The 19,159-nt window shown below is 44.0% G+C and overlaps 1 protein-coding gene and 1 long non-coding RNA gene across 2 annotated transcripts in view; one reads left to right on the plus strand and one right to left on the minus strand.

Annotated features, from left to right (window-relative positions):
- Positions 1 to 19,159, minus strand: part of WDR27 (WD repeat domain 27) — a 157,979-nt gene that overhangs the window by 89,357 nt on the left and 49,463 nt on the right. Inside the window, exons 18-20 of the mRNA XM_049654682.1 lie at positions 18,853 to 18,974; positions 4,566 to 4,663; positions 3,454 to 3,556 (exon numbers count right to left, since the gene is read on the minus strand). Coding sequence (XP_049510639.1) covers positions 3,454 to 3,556; positions 4,566 to 4,663; positions 18,853 to 18,974 — 323 coding nt within the window. The remainder of the gene's footprint in view (positions 1 to 3,453; positions 3,557 to 4,565; positions 4,664 to 18,852; positions 18,975 to 19,159) is intronic.
- On the plus strand, positions 9,093 to 17,738 carry LOC125939071 (uncharacterized). The gene is made up of 3 exons (XR_007462929.1): positions 9,093 to 9,181; positions 17,021 to 17,168; positions 17,299 to 17,738. It is a non-coding gene; the product is annotated as an uncharacterized LOC125939071 (long non-coding RNA).

A 19,159-nucleotide genomic window follows, 5' to 3' on the forward strand; every position in this document is an offset into this window, starting at 1 on the left:
ATTGAATTTTCTTGAAATTTTTGACCACCATTTTCTTTTATTCACCATATTTCTGAGTGCAGCTAGAAAATATGATAATTGAAATTAAGAGTATAAAGTCACAGAAACACTGAAAATAGAAAGATGGGAAATGAAGGTGATATGAGAATATGTAAGTCTCAAGTAGACATTAAGGCTTAAAGCATTACTAGAGATGAGGGACTTTAATAATGATAACAATGCCAATCTATATAGAAAGTATCACAATTCTAAATCTGTATGCACCTGATAACGTACTTTCAAAATAGAAAAAGCAAAAGTAATATAACCTTAAGAAGGAAAAAAAATTCCTCAATTATAATGGAAGACTTTAAAAAACTTATTTTAATGGCTACAAATTATTGCTGATCATGATGCTTTTCTGCTTAAAATATTCTACTAGTGCTCCAATGTCATGGAGAATACAGACCAAGTATCTTTAGTGGCATACAAGAATCTTCAAAATATGCTCCAAATTGCCTGTCGAAACTTTGTCTCTATTTCTCCCAGATGTCCCATTTTCTATTGCATGTATGATACAAACTCTGGATATGACAGTCCTTTCTACAAAAGATGAGCACGAACCAAAGAAATTCTCACAGACAAGAGACTACACAGACAAATGTGTTTTCTATGCAGATGAAAACTAACAATGTATTTGAAAATAAACTGACAGAAATCAAGAAAACACATAAATTTGGGATACCTGGGTGGCTCAGTCGAAAAACTGACTCTTGATTTCAGCTCAGGTCACGATCTCATGGTTCGTGGGTTCGTGCCCCGTGTCAAGTTGATAGCATAGAGCCTACTTGGAATTCTTTCTCCTCTCTCTCTCCTCCTCTCCCACTTAAGTTCTCCCGCCCTCTAAATAAACATTAAAAAAAAAAGAAAAGAAAACACATAAACAGTAACAGAACTGCTAAAGTAGAAACAGAAGAGCTCAGAAATAAAATTACTAGACACACGACTATGTTACATGAAAACTGATAAGTGTTAGGAAAGCATTAGAAAAAAATTTTCAGAAATGAAGGTCAAATTTGAATGAATGTAGTAGAAAGTAGATACTCCAGAAAGCACAATAAGGGAAAAAGAGGATATAAGGAAGAAAAATAAATACATCCATAACTGAGTAAAGAAAATCATTAAAACATTCAAGATGAAAGATATAGACATCGGGCAAAAGAGATTCAACCTACATATAATTGGAGTCCCTGAAGAAAATTTTTCAGACAATAATTGAACAGAACATTAAAATTGTAGCTTTCTCACAAATTACTTAAATCTGTATATTGAAAAGGCATCTGCGGTCTGGGGGGCGGGCTGGGGCTGGGGGCCAGCTAGGGTGCGGCCCAGGCACTCTGCTCCACATTGCTCAGTGCTCCTCCACACTGTGTACCCACAGAGGGAGGTGACAGGAAACAATCTGACACCAGGTAAGAACCTGGGGCAGGATTAACCGAAGTGGAGAGAAATCGCACATTCCTGTTGGCTCCATAAGTACCTATGTATTGTGGCAGGAAAAGTGAAACGGGTCACTGATCCTGAGAAGTCAGTGCTGATAAGTAACTTTGAAAGGAGTCAGTGGGTCCATGTGACAAATGAGGATTACAGTTTTTACCGGATGAGTGTGAAAACCAACAGAAACATTCTGAGAGTCACAACTGGCTATCAGTTCTCAGACAGTCAGTGGTCAACCACTTTCTGAGCCACTGAGAAGTGACTGGAAAGATGTGACTGTGAAGAATATTAAAAGCTATAGGAAGAGCTTGAGAAAAAAGAGGGTTCTCCGGCAGAAAAAGCTGAAAGCAGAAAATACCTCCATCGGAACTTTGTTTCAGCACCTGCAGCTGCCCACTGGCTACAGCAGCTCGCTCAGGAGTTCAGAGCCCCTCCAGCTCCTGCTCGGCAAACCTGGCGGCAAAGCCCAGGGTAAGGGCATCTTTCTGATCCACATGCTCTCACAGATCGAACAGTGGTCCCGAACAGCTGTGACCCTGTCCGCTGAAGAAGCTACATGACCTCTCTGTCCATCAATGACCCATTTCTAATCAGCGGGAGGAGGTGTGTGTCCTGCTGAGCTGTTCTACATGTAAACTTGGACTTTGCCGCTTTTGCACAGTAAAACACACACCAGGTGAGTTGGAGAACACGGGTGTTCATCTCCCCAGCGCTGCCCTCTGGGGACGTGGGGAGGACTACAGCCACATCCACGGGGGCATGTGGACCACGAGTGACCTGCGGCTCTACCTGGAGGGCACCCGAGGCGAGGGCGACCCGCGAGCTGCTCAGGGAGATCCCCTGGGTCACTGTGCAGCCACTGGCCGCAGACCACATGGCACGGTGAGTCCCACGGGTGCGACACCACCGCAGACGACAGGCTGACGGCCTGGCTGACCGAGGGGAATACGTCCGTCTCTCACATCCAGTACCACCAACGACCAAATCCTTAAGTATAACCTGACAGACGACACCCTCAACACTGCGTCCCTATGCGACATTCCAGACTACACGCGGAACAAGCCACGCCCAAAGGAAGTCGTTGGCAGTTAGGAAATTCGTGGTGATGAAGAGCCGAGCGAGGTGGTGGGGCGGACCAAGAGCTCAGTAGCTCAGGGCCAGTCGCTGGAGCCCAACGGGGGCGATGGAGAGACCGGGGGAACCGTCATCACAACCTGGGGGCGGGGTCTATAAGCACAGAAGACGGCAGGCTGGACGCTGCCAAACGCTAACTACACCGGGGCCCGTTCCGGAATTCCCCTTCCCTGGAGCGTGTTTCCCTCCTAAGCCCTGCAAGCAAAGACACTCCTTCGGGAGGTTAGAGAAAATAAAAATGAAATAAGTACATTGTTCCCTAAGATAGCGGAAGGAGTACTCCCGGTTAAATACTTTGATCTGGTATTTTATTTATTAGCGTTGTTATGTGGTGATTCACAGAAAATACACACATAGCGATGCCTTTGACGTGGAAGGCAATTTGTACAATGATTGATAAATGAATAAAGAAATAAATTAATGAATTAATGGGGTGTAAAATAATCATGCTTCACCAAAAATACATGAGGGCCTTTCAAACCTCCTACATTATTGTTATTAAAATACTATTACTTATGGGGCACCCAGGTGGCTCAATCGGTTAAGCGTCCGACTTGATCTCGATTCAGGTCACTATCTCACGGGACGTGAGTTCAAGCACAGAGCCTGCTTGGGATTCTCTCTCTCCCTCTCTCTCTCTGCCCCTCCCTTGTGCTCTCTCTTCCCTGTCTCAAAATAAATAAATAAACTTAAAAAAATACTATTAAAGTCTCAAACACTGGCCGATAATTAAGCTTTTTAAAATCAATTTTTATCCCAACGTGCAACAACATTAAACGGTTTCCACAAGAATGAGTGGATCTCACGACCGAAGACCAACAAACACACCACAGCAGTACATACGTGTCTGTCCTCGGCACCAGAAGCCACGTAGCGTCCACAAGGGCTAAAAGCAATTCCACATGGGTATCCGTGGTTTGGATGTCCTTCAAAACGGCGCTCACATCTACAGGAAAAAGAAGAAATACCAGGGGAAAAAAATGATTTTTTAATTTTAACACAAATGAGGAAAAAGACACTGACTTGCGGCTCGTCTACACAACAATGAACAAACTGGCAGTGAGAGAGCACGCTTATGCATGAGAATTCCTGTGTGACAAGCAGGTTATTCTAGATCTTTAAAATATGAAAACATTTTAAAGTCATAAATCATTTGCATCAGTGATTCAAAGACTTCTGGGAGGCGCAACATTCTATCAAGGCTGATTAAGGGCCACACCAACTATTCACGAAGTGTGACGCACAACTGTTTACTATAACGTGGGTCAGGGAACTAATGCTGGTTTTACTGAGAAAATGCCCAGCACTTTCTGGGGTCGCCAGGCAGCCCTGAGAAAGCCTTTGTCACCTGCACGGGGCTGGGCTCCAGGGGGCACTGTGGTGTCACACAGAGCCCCTGGACCAGAACTTCAGTGCCTGCCCAAGATGGCCTCGCAGAACGTCCCCTCCACATGTCGGAGGGGCTTTTGCATTTTTTTTTTTTAGTGATTACAGAGGAGAGCGAAGACTGTTAATTCTGTCCTTGCGAATCTACAGGTGTGCATATACACACACAAATACTTGTCACATTTTGTCATACACACTATATATTTAGTGATTATGCCCCATAATACAATGGTCAAATACATATATTTTTAGAGAACAGGAACATGCACGTATATGCTGTGGTTTATGAGCATCTGATGACCTCCCCGTGCATCTCTGACCCTCAGAGGCCACAGGTCACACGCACAGCAGAGGAAATACCAGCACCTCTTATTTTAACATTCCAAATTTAGGTGGCCTGTTCTGTGTATAAATCGGACTTTTCTTAGACTGGTCAGTGTGAACAGATTCACCACAACCTTGTCGCATTTGGGAAAAAGAGATCAAACTGAGTTTACAGATACTAAGGCAAAGGGCCTCGGGAGCTTTAAAAGAAGCATCTTTCACATACCACAGCTGCAAGGCCTCACCTCAGGGTTCTCAAGTCCCACAGCTTTATCCCATCGCCAGTGGCTGTGGTGGCAAAAAGGTTATAAACCTGATATTGTTGGGTCGTGAATGATGATCCCTGTGATTGTGAGGGGAAGAAACAAGATGCGTTCTTTAAAGGCTGAATTAATAAACATTACACTAATCCAAAGTAAGAAATTAACACAAAGTTTCTTTTCTTATTTATAACAATTTCAGAATTGGGCTCCAAGAACTTCCTTCTGGATAATTACTAATGGGACGTTTTGACCTTGGGAATTATTGGTGTATGATTCCCAAATGCCAAATGCCCCTGAAAGTTACAAAAGTACAATCAAATATCCAAAGACTATAACATTAATACACCAAAATTTATTTTTAAAGTGCAGATCATAATCCATCTTCAGTAAATCATCCGAAAGATGCCCTTACTAAGGAATTCGAGGTTTGAAGTCAGTTATTAATCTGCCGACCATAAAATCCTAAGACCCCCATGCAGCTGTCTGTGCACTGACTTGTGTGAAATCCAGCCCATGTCACTGGGCGGGGTCCCTCTGAGGACCTGCCTCTGATCTGATCGTCACCTCTCCTCATGCTCTAGTGACTTAAAATGTCTCATGGAATGGAGTGCGCTCCATCTACAGAACAATTTTTGGCCTCAAACATTAAATATATTACGGTTCATAACAATTTCCATCTCCCTTCCATGTCAAGAATATCCAAACGATTAAGAAAAATTTAATGAAGTATATCTGAAAGCTTTTATCTTTACATATGTAGAAGTTATTCTTCAGTTACAAACAGGAAATGAAGGTTTACATAAATCCATAACAATAATAAACTAATACATAGAGAGAGAAAGTCTTAACTCTGTACCAGACAGCATTCTAAACACTGAACATTTCATCCTCTTAACAAACTTATGAGACGTAAACTATTTTATACCACTTCAGGTGACGAACACGAGACAGAGGAATCAGGAATCCACTCACGGCCATCCAGCTCCTAATCTCAAGGTGGATTAGCGGTCCACAAGCCGGCACGAGGTCACTCATAACATCCCGACAATTCAACAGACATCCAGCAACATTCAGGGATCATCTACTAAACACTGGGCACTTTGCAAGGCACTGAGTATGAGAAGAAAGGCAGACGGGCAGATGATCGTATATTTAAAGTACCTTACAACATTGCTAGTTTCCTGAAGCCAACCAGTAAAAAACTGAAAGTTTTCACAGGGATAAAAGGAGAGTTAAAAATGTTTTCAATCAGTCCAATAGAGGCTAAGGAAGAAGAAATGAAGAAGCAAAGAAAATTCATGATAAATAGACAGTGCAGAAGTTTTTTTATTTTTCTTCAACGTAGAAGACAATGCACAAAATAAGATCAAATGTGTGAGCAATCACAATAATCGCAAACAGACGAAACAAGTAAAAAAAAAAAATTCTTAGTTGGACTTCAAGAAAAACACTTAAAACATATTATTTTTAAAGGCTGAATGTGAAAGGTAGGAGAAAAACAGCATGTATTAAATAAAAGAAGGCAAGATGGATTGCATAAGTACTAGAAGAAATAGATGTAAGGCAAATAAGACCTAATTAAAAACAGTTTATAAATACCATAAAATATAAGAAGTCTGACGAAAACATACCCAATAATATAGCCTGTAAATACATAAAGCTAAAATTAATAGAATTATAAGAAGAAAGTGACAAGATTACAGTCAGACAGACAAAGATCTTAATTACATTTCTCTACTTTAAAAAAAACCAAGAGTACAAAAAAATTAGTAAATCTTGAATAATTTGAATATAATTAATAATGTTGGGCCAATAGATATCTATGCAAACATGTTCCAAGGGCTTATTCGTTCCACACACACACACCTATAAAAACCAACCAGAGAGTCAGATTCTCAGTAAGTACAAAAATCTTACCAGACAGAAGAGACTCTGTTACATAGAGCGTGTGCTCTGAATACAATGCCATAAAACTAGAAATCAGTAACAAGAAGATTCCTGAAAACAAGCTTATATATGTGGAAATCTAAAAGCACATCTAAATAAAGCCTAGGTTAAAAAAATCATAATGGACATTAGAAAATATTTACTGCTAAATAATAAATACCACATGCTAAAACCTGGAAACTGCAGCTTACGCAGTATTGAGGGGAAATTTGTAGGCTTAAATGTGTACGTCATAAATTCACAGAAATGGATGAAATTCATACCTATAATGGGAATTAAAATCAGGCAGCAGAGATATGTACTTTGCTGCTAGTATGTGAGAGAACAATGTACCACACAACACAGGACATATTTCTGAACACATACTTGCGAAAGATCCACACCAAATTCAGTCGTGGTTATCAAAGGAGGAGACAGAAAGAGCAGAACTGTCTATGCATAAGCATTTCATTTCTTTAAAAAAAATAAAACTACAAGATCTAAAGATAAAGCAATATATTTTAAGGCAATTATATGGATTTTAGTGACCATTACTTCTTAATTTTTTTCAACGTTTATTTATTTTTTGAGAGAGCGTGTACAGAAGAGGGGCAGAGAAAGAGGGAGACACAGAATCCAAAGCAGGCTCCAGGCTCTGAGCTGTCACGACAGCACAGAACCCGACACGGGGCTCGAACTCAAGGGCCACAAGATCATGACCTGAGCTGAAGTCAGCTACTTAACCGACTGAGCCACCCAGGCACCCCTAGTGACCATTATTTCTGAGAAACTAAAGTTTTCTGTGTGGTAATATGTTTTCATTAGAAAACTAGTTAAAGCTTTACATATTTAATTTTCCAATTCAAATTAGCTGTCTAGCGTTATGTATTTACATCACAAAAATGCATATATCTAATGCAGGCACAGAAACAAAAGTAATAGTCAAGGGTTTGATATATATATGGAAAAAAAGCACTCGCTATGATTTTTAAAGTGATCAATAAGCCATAAAAGATTTATGTGTTTTCATTGCAAAAATAAGCTACTTAATGATATAACACAATTTAAAGAGAGGAAACTGTGGCCCTCGCTTTTTGATGCATACGGTACTCTTGTGAATGTGATAAACTTGTCCAGTGACTGCAGGGGCCATTCTTGGGACCGTGCACTGGGATGCTTGCAAAAGGGCATTACTGACGTGTGACGCATGTAGCTCTGCGGGTCCTAAGCTTAAAAGAAATTAGCAAAGATCTGTTTTACACTTTCCTGGAAATACGACATTTGGGCCGCTTAGCATTTGTGCTTCTCCTAAATTGGGACTTGTTCCGTGACGGTTCCTGGGTAGCAGCTCCCATATGGCTGCAGCTAGTTGGAACACTTTGATGTATGTGGTGTAACTGAACAAAAATTCGACAGAAGTTTAAGAAACAAGCTCCTAAAACGCTGGGAGCCTCTGGAGCCTTACATCCCACTCCCCTCCCATCATACACCATTCAGAAGGTTATTCTCAGGAAGTAAAACCAGTGGTGTTCCCACTAGAAACCTCAGGACTATTTTCCCTCACACCTCTCATCCAAGAGCACACCACAATGATCCCCAAAATATCACAGTCACTGAAAGACCATGTCGGTTTGGGGAACACTCGGTCACCGCACACGCTGCTACTCAACGGGGAAGAAACTTGACGCAGTGTCCCAAAGCACGTGCACTGTAACTGGTAACAAAAAGAGGCCTTGACGAGAGAGGGACACACGGAACGGTCACGCTGTCACGCAAGGGGCAGGGAAGCCGGATCTTCACAAGGTTCTGCGCCGGCCGCCGGCGGCCACACGGTCTTCCCGGATGTCTCCGGGGCGAAGATTCGTAGTCCTCCGTCTGGGTGCCACCTAGACGCAGACACTGTCACAGAGACCCGGGAGTCCATCGGGACACGGCCGCCAGCCTGGGCCCACTCCCTGAAGCCAGGCTGAGCCACGGAGCGCGGCCAGCGGGACGGCCACCGTGTCCCACCTGGACCGCCCTAGCCGGCCTCTCCGGGTCCCACCCCCGAGCCCACCGTGGGAGCGGCGGCCGCGGACAGAAGCGCGGAGGGTATCGGAGCCAGCCACAGAGCGCAGCCGGAGGCCCCGCCCCGAAGCCGCTCGCGGCCGCAGGAGCAGGCGGTACACGGGGACACGGCCGCGCCTGCGAGGCCAGGAACACCGGCGGCGAAGGGGACCTCAGAAGCCGGCGGCGCCGTTACCCCTGAGCCGAGCGAGGCCCCGCAGGGGGCCCCGACTGGCTGGGGCTGCTGCCCGCGAGCACGTGCCCCCTTCCCTGTCCGGCCTGCCTCCTGGCCGGCGGGAGCTGACACAGCAGAACGGCGCCTGCGGGGTGCCAGTCACCCCTGCCGAGCGGCGCACGGAGCGCAGCCGGGCCTCACGGCCGCATCACGCCTGCGCACGCGGCTCAGCACACGGGCGCCAGAATCAGTGAGGCCGCTCCCCTTCTTGCCCCACCTTCACCACCGTTGCCAGGTACCTGCCATAAACCCAGATTCTGGGGGCGGGGCCAAGAGGGCGGAGCAGCACGGAAGGGTTTTTTTTTGCATCTCTCATCCCTGAAATACAGCCAGGTCAACACTAAACCGTCCTGCACACCTAGAAAACGGTGTGCGCAACCTGAACCACCAGGTACGCGGCGCGGGGAGGCCAGCTGCGGGAGAGAGAAGCCGCGGGAGGGGGGCAAGGAGCTGTTTTTGCTTGTGGAGACAGGACGGAGACGGGGAGGGTATGGGATAGCATCCACCCGCCCGAAATCAGCTGGAGAGAAACAGAGTCCGCAAGGGACTGAACTAAAATGGGAGAAGGGAGAAAGGAGAGGGTTTAAATTCCACTAAGACTCTATCAACAGGGGCAGTGCAGAGTCTTAAATTCCACAGCTCCATACCTGGCAGTGCTCTGGTGGGAAGGGCGAATCCCCAGGAGCAGAAATATATGCAGCCAAAAATTACTTATCCACCAAGGCTGTCATTCAAAATAGAAGTTTCCCAAACAAAAATTAAAGGAGTTCATGACCACTAAACCAGCCCTGAAAGAAATTTTAAGGGGGACTCTCTGAGGGGAGAAAAGACGTTTAAAAAAAAAAAAAAAAAAAACAGACCAAAATCAGCAAAGACTAGAAAGGACCAGAGAACACCACCAGAAACTCCAACTCTACAAGTAACATAATGGCAATAAATTCATATCTTTCAGTACTCACTCTAAATGTCAATGGACTAAATGTTCCAATCAAAAGACATAGGGTAACAGAATGGATAAGAAAACAGGATCCATCTATATACTGTTTACAAGGGACCCACTTTAGACCTAAAGACACCTTCAAATTGAAAGCAAGGGGATGAAGAACCATCTATCATGGTAATGATTGCCAAAAGAAAGCCGGAGTATCCATACTCGTATCAGACAATCTAGACTTTAAAATAAAGACTCTAACAAGAGATGAAGAAGGGCATTATATCATAATTAAGGGGTCTATCCACCAAGAAGACCTAACAATTGTAAACATTTAGCCTCCAAATGTGGAGCACCCAAATATATAAATCAATTAGTCAAAAACATAAAGAAACTCACTGATAATAATACCATAATAGTAGGAGACTTCAACACCCCAATTACAACAATGGACAGATCATCTAAACATAAAATCAACAAGGAAACAATGGTTTTGAATGACGCACTGGACCAGATGTACTTAACAGATATATTCAGAACATTTCATCCTAAAGCAGTGAAATATACACTCTTCTCCAGTGCACATAGAACACTCTCCAGAATACATCACATACTGGGACACAAATCAGCCCTCAATAAGTACAAAAAGCTTGAGATCACACCGTGCATATTTTCAGACCACAAGGCTATGGAACTCAAAATCAACCACAAGAAAAAATGTGGAAAGATAACAAATACTTAAGAGATTAAAGACCATCCTGCTAAAGAATGAATGGGCTAACCAAGAAGTTAAAGAGGAAATTAAAAAGTACATGGAAGCCAATGAAAATGATAACACCGCAGCCCAAAACCTCTGGGACGCAGCAAAGGTGGTCATAAGAGGGAAGTATATAGCAATCCAGGCCTTCCTAAAGAAGAAGAAAGGTCACAGATACACAACTTAACCTTACACCTTAAAGAGCTGGAAAAAGAACAACAAATAAAACCCAAACACAGCAGAAGACAGGAAATAATAAAGATTAGAGCAGAAATCAATGCTATCGAAACCAAAAGAAACAGAACAGATCAATGAAACCAGAAGCTGGTTCTTTGAAAGAATTCACAAAATTGATAAACCCCTAACCAGTTTGATCAAAAAGAAAAAGGAAAGGACCCAAATCAATAAAATCAAGAATGAAACAGGAGAGATCACAACCAACACAGCAGAAATATAAACAATAATAAGAGAATATTACAAGCAATTATACTCCAATAAAATGGGCAATCTGGAAGGAATGGACAAATTCCTAGGAATACATAAATGACCAAAACTGAAACAGGAAGTTATAGAAACGTGAACAGACCCATAACCAGTAAAGAAATCAAATTAGTAATCAAAAATCTCCCAAAAAGCAAGAGTCCGGGGCCAGATGGCTTTCCAGGGGAATTCTACCAAACATTTAAAGAAAAGTTAACACCTGTTCTCTTGAAGCTGTTCCAAAAAATAGAAATGGAAGGAAAACTTCCAAACTCTTTCTGTGAAGCTAGCATTACCTTGATACCAAAACCAGACAAAGACCCCACTAAAAAGGAGAACTATAGACCAATTTCCCTGATGAACATGGATGCAAAAATCCTCAACAAGATACTAGCCAACCAGATCCCACAATACATTAAAAAAAAAAAACTATTCACCACGACCAAGTGGGATTTATACCTGGGATACTGGGCTGGTTCAATATCCACAAAACAATCAATGTGATACATCACATCAATAAAAAAAGGACAAGAACCACATGACCTTCTCAATAGATGCAGACAAAGCATTTGACAAAATACAGCATCCTTTATTAATAAAAACACTCAAAGTAGGGATAGAAGGATCATACATCAAGATCATAGAAACCGTGTATGAACAACCCACTGCTAATACCATCCTCAATGGGGAAAAACTGAGAGCTTTCCCCCTAAGGTCAGGAACACAACAGGGATGTCCACTCTCGCCACTATTGTTCAGCATGGTATTGGAAGTCTGTGCCTCAACAATCAGACAACACAAAGAAATAAAAGGCATCCAAATCAGTCAGGAGGAGGTCAAACTTTCACTCTTCATAGATGACATGACACTCTCTATGGAAAACCCAAGATTCCACCAAAAAACTGCTAGAACTGATCCACGAATTCAGCAAAGGTGCAGGATATAAAATCAATGTACAGAAATCGGTTGCACTCCCATACACCATCAATGAGGCAACAGAAAGAGAAATCAAGGAATCGATCCCATTTACAACTGCACCAAAAACCATAAAATATCTAGGAATAAATCTAACCAAAGAGGTGAAAAATCTATACACTGAAAACTATAGAAAGCTTATGAAAAAAATTGAAGAAGACACAAAAAAATGGAAAAAGATTCCATGCGCCTAGATAGGAAGAACAAATATTGTTAAAATGTCAATACTCCCCAAAGCAATCTACATATTCAAGGCAATACCTATCAAAATAACACTAGCATTCTTCACAGAGCTAGAACAAACAATCCTAAAATTTGTATGGAATCAGAAAAGACCCCAAATAGCCAAAGCAATCTTGAAAAAGAAAACCAAAGCTGGAGGCATCACAATTCCGGACTTCAAGCTGTATTACAAAGCTGTAATCATCAAGACAGTATGGTACTGGCACAAGAACAGACACTCAGATCAATGGAATAGGATAGAGAACCCAGAAATGGACCCACACACGTATGGCCAACTAATCTTCGACAAAGCAGGAAAGAGTATCCAACGGAATAAAGACAGTCTCTTAAGCAAATGGTGCTGGGAAAACTGGACAGCGACATGCAGAAGAATGAACCTGGACCACTTTCTTACACCAGACACAAAAATAAACTCAACATGGATGAAAGACCTAAATGTAAGACAGGAAGCCATCAAAATCCTAGAGAAGAAAGCAGGCAAAAACCTCTTTCACCTCGGCCATAGCAACTTCTTACTCAACACATGTCTGGAGGCAAGGGGAACAAAAGCAAAAATGAACTATTGGGACCTCATCAAGATAAAAGCCTTCTGCACGCTGAAGGGAACAATCAACAAAACTAAAAGGCAACCAACAGAAGGGGAGAAGATACTTGCAAACAACATATCAGATAAAGGGTTAGTACCCAAAATCTATAGAGAACTTAACCAAACTCAACGCCCAAAAACCAAATAATCCAGTGAAGAAATGGGCAACAGACATGAATAGACACTTCTCCAAAGAAGATATCCAGATGGCTAACCAACACAAAAAATGCTCAATATCACTCATCATTAGGAAAATACAAATCAAAACCACCATGAGATACCACCTTACCCTTGTCAGAATGGCTAACATTAACAATTCAGACAACAACAAATGTTGGTGAGGATGCAGAAAAAGAGGATCTCTTGCAGTGCTGGTGGGAATGCAAGCTGGTGAAGCCACTCTGGAAAACAGTGTGGAGGTTCCTCAAAAAATTAAAAATAGAACTACCCTACGACCCAGCAACGGCACTACTAGGCATTTATCCACGGGATACAGGTGTGCCGTTCTGAAGGGGCATATGCACCCCAGTGTTTATAGCAGCACTATCAACGATAGCCAAAGTATGGAGAGAGCCCAAATGTCCATTGATGGATGAATGGATAAAGAAGATGTGGTTCATATACACAGTGGAGTATTACTCAGCAATCAAAAAAAAAAAAAAATGAAATCTTGCCATTTGCAACTACATGGATGGAACTGGAGGGTATTGTGCTAAGTGAAATTAGTCAGAGAAAGACAAATATCATATGACTTCACTCACATGAGGACTTTAAGATCCAAACAGATGAACATAAGGGAAGGGAAGCAAAAATAATATAAAAACAGGGAGGGGGACAAAACACAAGAGACTCTTAAATACAGAGAACAGAGGGTTGCTGGAGGGGTTTGGGAGGGGGTATGGGCTAAACGGGTAAGGGGCTTAAGGAATCTACTCCTGAAATCATGTTGCACAATGTGCAACTTGGATATAAATTATAAAAAATAAATAAATTATAGAAAGTTAAAAAAAATTAAAATACATAAAATAAATAAACCCAGATTCTTACCAGGGCCAACAAGCCTGCCCCCAGTCAGAGGTTCCGCAGCCCGACGCCCACTCTTGGCTTCACCACCACATGGGCTGGAGCATGAGTGGTGCCCGTTCCCTGAACGCTGCCCTCCCGATACATACCTGGCCCCTCACCCACCTCACGTGCCCGCTGCCCACATCACCTCCTCGGAGAGGAGCCCCAGAGGAGGCTTGGCACAGGGTATCCGACGTCGTGTGAACCCACTTCTTTTGTAAGGATACCAAGTCCTCAAGTGTGAGGCCACCGCTCTCCCCTTCACGCACATGTCCCAGCGCTCAGCACAGGCCAGGTGCAGACTTGCTCAGAGACACGTTTACATGAATTAGCTGAGGGCGCCTGGGTGGCTCCGTCAGTTGAGGATCCGACTCTTGATTTGGGCTCAGGTCGCGATCCCAGGGTTCGTGAGATCAAGCTCCACATCAGGCTCTGTGCTGGCAGTGTGGGGTCCGCTTGGGATTCCGTCTCCCTCTCTCTCTGCCCCTCCCTCCCCCCCTCAAAAATTAACAAATAAACATTAAATGAATGAGTTAATAGGTTAAGACATACACGTACACACATGCACACATACAGACACACGGACACGGACACACAGGTGCTCACACACCTACACATACACGTGCGTGCATGCAAGCCCTCACACAGTCCAGGCCACAGGAATGCTGGGGACAAAGGGGCAGGTGCCGGGGCGTCTGGTCTCGGCCACCCCCCAAGACCCCGCAGTGGTAAGTGCTGCACGTGTGGAGTGACAGCATCACCACTGTGCTCATGAGGCTCCTCACTGGGGTGGGGGAAGCCCCGAGCCTGGATGCAGAGAAGCCAGCAGGGAGGCTCCCAGACAACGGCCTCCCGCGGGGCTTTGCGCCACGAGCTCCGCGGCCAGACGGCCTGCCGGGGGCACACTCGGTGCCGGTGCGTCTCTGGAACCGGGCTGCGGGTCTCCGTTTCCACGTCTAGGAGTCAGGGTCCCGGAAGGGCTGAGTTCACGCCTGCTAAGAACGTGACGTGCGGACGTGGGGGAGCTCAGCACACACCAGCTACGGCATGTGCACCTCTACGTGCTCAACAGGGAAACGTCTGGGATTTGCCTCCTGTCCTGGCGAGTGCCCCCTACAGAGCCAAAAGTCACCGGGCCTCAAGGCGTCCCACAGAAGCCGCCTATGGAACGACGAAAGGGCCTGGGCCCAGCCTGAGACCGGGAGGTCCACGCCAACACCTGAGGCCACCGGATGGGATGACGCAGGAGAGCAGCGGAGTCTGCGTGCAGATTCTCTCGGAAGTCACTCTCTCACGCGCGGCCTCCGCGACACACGGCACGGGGCACACTCACAGGGACACTGCACATCGGCCCAGGTCCACGGCTCACGTGCAGGAGTCCGTCTACAGGAGCCCGGCTTTCAGCCCAGACTCACAACTGCATGGACTCGGGCAACCTCTCTATTCTCTGTAGCCTCAAACCCCTCATAGAATCGACTTCTACCTGACGACATGAGACACCACCCGGTCCCAGGCAAACGCAGCCTTCTCTAGTCTCCAGGGACACAAAACCTGCCCCCATCACTGCAGTCACATCTCTCATCTATGAGAAAAACTGGTTAAGTTTAAAAAAAACTGTCTTTGCCATTATTTTAAAGCTAGGGCTTTATTTTTTGTAAGTAAAAAGTATTTAAAAGCCCAAAATTGTATCTTGCACTTCCAATTTAATCAGCTGAAACCATTTAAAAACAAATTTGGAACCAGATGGGAAAAAAAAATATCAGACTGAGCTCTGATACACAAGTTTCATGTAGGTGAAGTCTTCATGGCTCTGTGATAAACCCCAGAAAGAAATAAAGAACAGAACAAGTAAAAGAAAAAGAAAACAGAGCCTCACAAGGGAAATGTTGACAAACCACTTTCCATAAGCAAAAAATGATACTGTGATAGTGATGATGACAGTGGTGACGGCGGGGCCTGTCTCTCTTTCCTGGCCATCGGCTACGAACCCCCCCATCAGCCCAAAACGCCATCAGTGACGACGGCGGTGACGGTGCTGGTGGTGGGGTGACTGGCTCTGAAACGACTTCCTCTAATAAGAATCATGTGGAATAAGCTCAAAAATTAAGTGAAAAAATCTTTTTCTATTAATTCATATCAGAGACAAAAAGTAACAAGTGTGAGAAATGGTGAGAAATATTTGAAATGCAACAATTACAACATAAAAGAACATCACACGTGAAATTCACATTTATCTTACTGAAACATTCTAACTCAAGAATGGAAATATTGGGTAAAATTAGTCAATTCTCACCTATTGTATTAACTAAGGACCCACAGAAATTCTAGAAAAACTGACCAAATATCTAACTTTATAACATTTCAAGAGAGAGACATGAATGTTGGAAATTTTTATATTTAGGTAAATTTTATAGATTGCATTTAGAGAATAATACCTTAAACATTTTTCAAGGCTATTTGTCAAAACTTAACCCCAAAACCTATGTGCTGGTGGGTCTGTTTAAGAAGCCCACTGCCCCCTGCATTTGTGTGTCATTTCCTAAATAAGGAAATGCTTATTTCCTAAATAAGGAAATGCTTCTGCTGGTTAACAGTTAGCTGTGATTCAAATTGGCAAGTACTGAGTGAGCAGATTCTAAGCAAGAGGATTGTTCTGGGTGCCACAAAGGTGACCGTCTGCACTGAAAGTCCAAGGCCTTTGCCTGAAAGTTCCACTCAACAACTTCAAGTCACAATTATCCTCCAAAATTTGACATCAAAATGTCGCCCATCAACACCTCACTGAGTTGCACCCGAATTTAAAAGAAATCATTGGGGCGCCTGAGTGGCTCAGTTGGATAAGCATCTGACTTCAGCTCAGGTCATGATCTCACAATTTGTGGGTTCGAGCCCCACGTCAGGCTCTGTGCTGACAGCTCAGAGCCTGGATCCTGCTTCCGATTCTCTGTCTCCCTCCCTCCTTCTCTCTCTCTCTCTCTCTCTCTCTGCCCCTCTCCCACTCGTACTCTGTCTCTCTCTCTCTCAAAAATAAACATTAAAAAAAATAAAATAAAAATAAATATATCATAATGCCTAAAAAATAAGACAGATATTAGGTTAACAATCATTTTAAATGTGGCTCAATTATCAAATTCATTTAAAGGTCCAGAAATTCGCAAGGTTTAATAATCAATCTTAAACCCAATCTTGACAGATCTTACTGTGAAATTAGCAACAGAAGATCCATGATGACAAGGTGGTCCTGCCCACTCCTGCCATTAACGAGCTGACCCCCTTCCCTCACAGCCTTCCCAGAAGACACGGGATATCGTCCCACACAGAGCTGCTATGACTCACATGCGGTATGTTTTTAAAGTCTGCTATTTTAGTAACCTCATAAAATGTTACAAAATTCTTCAAAAGAATTGCTTCGTTCGTCTGGGAGACCTACCGCCCAGTGTTTAAATTGTCTTTGTTCTGTTTTTACATAAGAGTCCGTACAAATACAGGAAGAAGTACATAAATACTACTCCTCTCCTCAACACCTTTCTTCAAGCTGGTGTTTTCCACCCATGGTGTCTGCAAATGGGAAAAACCTTCTCCTGCCAAAATGCGAAATGTACAAAATGATTAACCTCCAAGGGCGCAGTATTGCAAAGACCTTGGAGATGAGATGCCCGTCTGAGCCTTCAAAGGGCCTCCCCGCAAGACCAAGGATGCCCACAAAATGGGAGCAAGTGACAATGTCACATCTCTCAGGTCTGCCGCCCTCCTCCCCTGGCATCTCCCTGTTCCCATCCCAACGCTCTTTGACCCAGGCTCACTGACACCCCTCGGCCACGACTACAGAGCCATGAAGACTGACAGCTCTCGGGGACCACCCACAGGAGCCACAGGTCTGCCTACATGTGAACAAAGTCTGACTCTGGACCCAACAGCTCCTGCACCCATTTATCCAGAAGGACAGCGTCTGCCTCAGGAGGGTGCAAGTCCGCGCTCCAGAATTGGTGCCCTTTCCCAGGCAAACCAGCTACAAAACTTCGCAGAGTATCAGACCACACCTGCCCCATTAAACAGAAACGTAAAGGAAACCTGGAATAATGTGTTGAAATTATAGATAACAGAGACTTTTTAACCAATCCAGTAAGACTTCACTTAAAGACAATAACACTGTTAAGACGCCTGGGTGGCTCAGTCAGTTAAGCATCCGACTTCGGCTCAGGTCGTGAGCTCATGGTTCGTGGGTTCGAGCCCCGTGTCAGGCTCTGTGCTGACAGCCCAGAGCCGGGTGCCTGCTTCGGATTCTGTGTCTCCCTCTCTCTCTGCCCCTCCCCGGCTTGTGCACTTGCTCTCTCTCTCTTTCTCAAAAATAAATGCTAACACTAAAAAAAAATTTTTTAAGCAATAATACTCTTGAAATCATAATGCATATTTCAGAAGGCATTATAAATTAAACGCTTCATTTGGAACGCATTCAAAATATATCAAAAATCAAAATTGTAGATGAGTCTTAAAAACCAAAGTTGTTCTCATAAATCTCTTAGATGTACTTTTGGGTAGCAAAATGTCTTTTAAACTAAATTATGAGACAATGAATTCATCAACACGGCACCCCCTCCAATCTCAGGTCTGTAGCCCTCAGCTGTAGGTAGTTCTAAGCTCCGTCTCTAACACAGAGTAGCTGCGTCCTAAAAAGAGAAACTACTGGCCCTGAAGGCTGCTTCACATCGCTGCAGGACCTATGTGACCATCACTCAACGCTGTGGGTGCCTGAAACACCCAAACTCTCCATCAAGTTTTAAGAGGTAATGTATCACAGTGAAGTTGAAAAATGGGCCCATAAAATAAAGACAGAAGTACAAAAATTCACGTTCAACATGATAGTAAAATATCTTCTAAGGTCAAACGTCAAGGCTCGGAAAATGTAATGATTAAAAACGAGCATTGAGTTTCGCAGCAAACTGGTACAAAACCGCACCATACTTTGTACCCGTTAAATACTCTGAACGCAACACTCGACACACGACGCATACTGTCAAAACTCACCTTATTCTGACAGATTTGGTGCACAGGCCGTGAATGGGCTTCCGCTATCACGGCTGCACTGCGGCCCGCATTGAGGTTGAACACCTCCACGGTCTTGTCCCGGCCCGCAGTGAGCACCAGGTCTGCGTGACAGTTAGGGAACTCCTCTCAATAACCCACCTTGGGGAGTGAACAGGCCTATTCATTCTGGTACCACCTCTGGAGACACCAGGAGACACAGAGGGTGACTGGCTGTGACTTTCGGAAGCTCCACAGAGACGTGGTCACAGCCCTGTCCCCCATCCCCTATCTCACCCCTCCCCACAGC

This window comes from Panthera uncia, assembly GCF_023721935.1.
Source record: "Panthera uncia isolate 11264 chromosome B2 unlocalized genomic scaffold, Puncia_PCG_1.0 HiC_scaffold_24, whole genome shotgun sequence".
NCBI lineage: Eukaryota > Metazoa > Chordata > Mammalia > Carnivora > Felidae > Panthera > Panthera uncia.